This window comes from Salvia miltiorrhiza, chromosome 4, assembly GCF_028751815.1.
Source record: "Salvia miltiorrhiza cultivar Shanhuang (shh) chromosome 4, IMPLAD_Smil_shh, whole genome shotgun sequence".
Taxonomy (NCBI): Eukaryota; Viridiplantae; Streptophyta; class Magnoliopsida; order Lamiales; family Lamiaceae; genus Salvia; species Salvia miltiorrhiza.
In genome coordinates, this window is record NC_080390.1 from 31,583,326 (window position 1) to 31,587,666 (window position 4,341).

At 43.1% G+C, this 4,341-nt stretch overlaps 1 protein-coding gene across 1 annotated transcript; it reads left to right on the forward strand.

Annotated features, from left to right (window-relative positions):
- The first annotated feature begins 253 nt into the window (after positions 1–253).
- Positions 254–2,410, forward strand: LOC131023295 (uncharacterized). The gene has a single exon (XM_057952842.1). It carries the CDS (start codon positions 254–256, stop codon positions 2,408–2,410), a length of 2,157 nt encoding a protein of 718 aa, XP_057808825.1.
- The last annotated feature ends 1,931 nt before the right edge of the window (positions 2,411–4,341 follow it).

The window sequence follows — 4,341 nt, forward strand, 5'->3', positions numbered from 1 at the left end:
AAGAAAAGAAAAATAAATAATTGGTGTAACTGTAACAACTACACGAAGAGCGACTTTCCAAAATTACGACATGGACTAAAAGCCAAATTATCATCTCTCTTTCAGCATGTTTGGTATGGAAAATGCTGACAAAATTCTTCTTCAACGACTTGTTTCCTCGGAAACCTCCAACTCCACGCTGCTGATCTCGCTATATAAATCACATAAATTCCTTTCCTAGTTACACTCAAATAATTAAGATCAGATTTTGATAATGCCTGAAAACGATCCAAACGTGGTGGAACAGCTGGAGGCGCCGATGCCGTGGATAGGCATGTATGCCGCCGTAGCATCGACGCTCTGCACGCTCGCCATGGCCGCCGACGTCTTCCACGGATTCCGGAGCAGAAAATACTGGTTCCCATCTAAATACTTGTCCCTCAACGCCACTTCCTTGGCTTTGCTATCCGTGGCAATGAAGCTCCCCGTGGATCTCACCACTAAAATGTACTCTGTCACCGACCGCCTTGCAAAGGTCAGCAGCCTCTCCTTCATCTCCATCGTCATGGCTAATTTCCTGACGTCGTTGGGATCCATGGACGACAAGAGCTTGCTGATGAACGTGGTGGCTCTAGGCATTATGGTGATCACCATCACCGGGAATGTGTGCATCCAGGTCATCCAAATGCGGTCTTATCTCGACTTAAGGCGGGCATTTTGGGAAGAATCTGTTGCCATGGGCTTGATGCTCCTCTTGCTGCTTATGTTCATTTCATCTGCTCTCACCATTCTGTCTACTAAACAGTTTCTGGAGACCAGGTACCATGATATGCATAACTCAATCTTGAACGAAGAGGAATTGGTGGATATCACGAAGAAGCTGAGGGTGTTGATCAAGAAATATTGGGTGATGGCGGAGACCAGCAGCCCTCAGTTTGTGATGGCTCGTTCCGTGACAAGCACCGTGTCTGGCATCGTCAGCTTGATCGTTGCCTTTAATTTGGTGGAAGCTGAGATACGGATCGCGGTGAAGGAGGGGATATTTGATCACGCGTTTTCGAGTTATAAGCAGTCGACGAGAGTGATTCTGCTGTCCCAGACTGTTGGAGTGATTGTGGGTGCCATTGCTCCAACGTCGAGGTGGTTTGTCGCGATAAACCATAGAACCTCGACTGGCTGCAGAAGGAGCATCCAAGATGCATTCACAGTGGAGGGCTATTGGACTCAGAAGCTGGTGGAATGGCGACAGAGCTCGTTATCTGTAGAGATTCAACATCTCAAGAGTAGAAAAGTTGTTCATGGTCTGAGAGGACTCATTCTGAGACTTGGCATCTTTGTTCAGCATCTGATTGTTATGGCGAGTAAATTAGTCCTCTCTGTCTCTATCTGCACGATGAGACTAATGAGTTTCTGCCTCAACTACATCAGAAGGTCGAGGCAGAAACACATTTGTGACTCCAACTCTGACTCCGGAGAGGTGGACATGAGGCGCTATGTTATTCAGCTTCAAGGAGAGGCGGAGTTACCTGCAGAAACACTGAGTAACATCTTCAAAGAGGTGGACGAAATCATCAGGAAAGCTAAGAAGAGGAAACCCGAAAAGCTGCTGAATCTCTTGTCCAAATCATGCAACTTCAAAGGGGTGACAGAATTTGATAGCCATCAAGTTCCAACTCTGCATCCTCAAGAGCTTCCTCATTGCTGGGCTCTACCTGTTGTCACACTGGCTTGCATTGCACGGGCAATTCCGAACGTTGAAAAGGACAAATCGGAACGCCTATTGCGTAGCGTCACTGAAGGGCTCCGCTATGTGAAGCTTATAGACAAACTTCTCGACAGAAAAGGGCAATTGGCAAAAACGAGAGCTGCAGCGGAAGCAGTGAGTGTAGAAGCTGAACTAAAGGGCAAGTGGCAGAACAGGGATCTTGATGAAATTTCCATTAAAGGAAAGAATGCGGAGGAAATACTGCAACAACTCCATGAAGATTCTGGAAGAAGAGTGCTCGAGTTCAAGAGAAATCCCAAAAACAGTGTCAAGCAAAACCTTGTTTACTGGAGCCCGGAGGTGATTGCAGCCAACTCAATGTACAGGGTGAGCAAAGCAATTCTGCTCAACCATGGAGGAGGTGAGCAAGTGTTTGAGACATTATCGGTGATGATTGCAGATATAGTGGCTGCGTGCCTCACAAATCTACCGTGGGCAATCAGCAGCATGTGTCACCGCAGTGGCATCGAGGAAAGAGAGAGAGGCGTGCGCAAAGCAGCAAAGTATTTGGGAGAAACTGAAGATATCATCGCACTTATACAACAACGCCAACTTCCCATCTTGGGCCTCCCCCCTCATCGCCCAACTTACATTCAAGAATGGCGAGCCTTGCTTGGCCTCCAAAACCAAAACAAGGATCACATAAGCATCAACATAGAGGAGTGATTATGACAACTAATGTTTATCATTATACTTGACTTCAGTTTTGTTGTTAGAAACATGAATGTAAAGTTTCCATTCTTGTTACAAGCCATAGATAAGAAACAATAATTTCTTCAGTTATGAAATTGATAGTTCTAAGTATAAGTAGGATGCGAATATAAATATAGCGATATCACTACTTATGCAAATCAATGTAGGCATGTTTATACATGTAATAAGTAGTACTAGAGAGTTGTTAGTATGATTAGTCAGGCATGTTTATCAGTGTAGTTGGAAATTTTGAGGACTTCCACGACATTACAATAATTGGAAAATTTTCGACCAGAGAGTTGTTAGTACGAATATGGTTCCGTACCTGGAATAGAATGTCATGCCATTAAAAGGGACGACTCAGCACCAGATAAGAAGAATTGAAGGAGTTAAAGCAATTAGATGATTATGTTAAAACAGAATACATCTGCTCAGCCAGCTTCAACCGTTGGATCTTTACAGTTACACAGCAACGACTAGATCTTCAAGTTAGAGCTGGATTTTGTATCTCATATATTCTTTGTATACGTTGCATTAGAGTTAGAGTTTTTCTGATCATTCTTGCTATCAAAGAAGAGAGTGCTTATGTGAGTAAAAGAGAGAGCTTCTACTGTGAGTTTAGGTGCTTCTTGTAGCTGTTGTGATTGCAGTGTTTCTTGTGCTCATTTTCTCTCGTTTTGATAGTGAATAAAACACCAAGAGTTAATATTCCCGTGGATGTAGATCTCCGGATTGAACCATGTAAAATCCTTTGAGTTCTTGTTAGTTTCTCGATCCTATTAGTTGATGTTCTTGCGAGTGGTGTTGCTGGTTTAATTTGATTACAAATTGGCGCCGTCTGTAGGAAGGGATTTACTCACAACAGCGATTGTTGCAAGTTTGTTTAGCCACAGTGAAGATAATCCATCGAACAAGATTGACTTGAGGAGATTCAGATCATCACGGAGATGCGATTCGATGTGGAGAAGTTCTCCGGAAAGAATGATTTTGGACTTTGGCACATAAAGATGTGTGCTATGCTAATATAGAAAGGATTAGCTGATGCTCTGAAATCGGATCAAGATAAGAAGGATGCGGATTCAAAACCAGACGCGCAAAGAAGGGAGATGATGGAGAAAGCTCATACCACCATCATTCTTTTCCTATATGATAAAGTTTTGAGAGAGGTTTCAAGAGAAACCACTGCTGCAGGAGTATGGGCCAAGTTAGAGTCTCTACATGACAAAATCCTTGGCGAATAGGTTGTACATGATGCAGTGATTGTACTCATATAAGTTTCTTGAAGATAAGGGAATCAGTGAGTAGTTGGATGAGTTCAACAAGTCCATTGATGACTTGGAGAACATTGATGTCAGACTAGAAGATGAGGACAAGGCCATCATTTTGCTAAATGCCTTGCCCAAGTCTTTTGATCAGTTGAAAGATGTCATGCTTTATGGCAGAGAAAACACCATCTCACTGGAGGAGGTTCAGTCAGCCCTAAAGGCCAAAGAATTGCAGAGAATGAACAATAGTGCCCAAGATCCTAATGCACAGAGCTTGAATGTAAAGAAATTCAAGGGAAAGAAATCCAAGAAAAGAGCTCATGAAGGCAGCAAACAAGGGCAATCAAAGCCAAAAGAAGGTGAAGAAAATGAGACCAGGTCTTGCCACTAGTGCAAGAAGCTTGGGCACTTAAAGAAAAAATGTTTTGCTTGGAAGAACAAGCAAGGTGAAAAGGAGCAGAAACCTGACTTAGCATATTTTTAAGAGGGAGTTGATACAACTGAGGTGCTAAATATAGTGTAGAAAGCTGTAGAAAAAGACTCGATTATGGACTCAGGTTGCAATTTCCAAATGTGTCCACATAAAGGTCGGTTTCATGAATTCCAAGAAAATAATCAAGGATCAGTTCTAGTGGGCAA

Coding starts and splice junctions, on each gene's coding strand:
- LOC131023295 (XM_057952842.1), top strand. CDS start 254: ATGCCTGAAAACGATCCAAACGTGGTGGAACAGCTGGAGGCGCCGATG.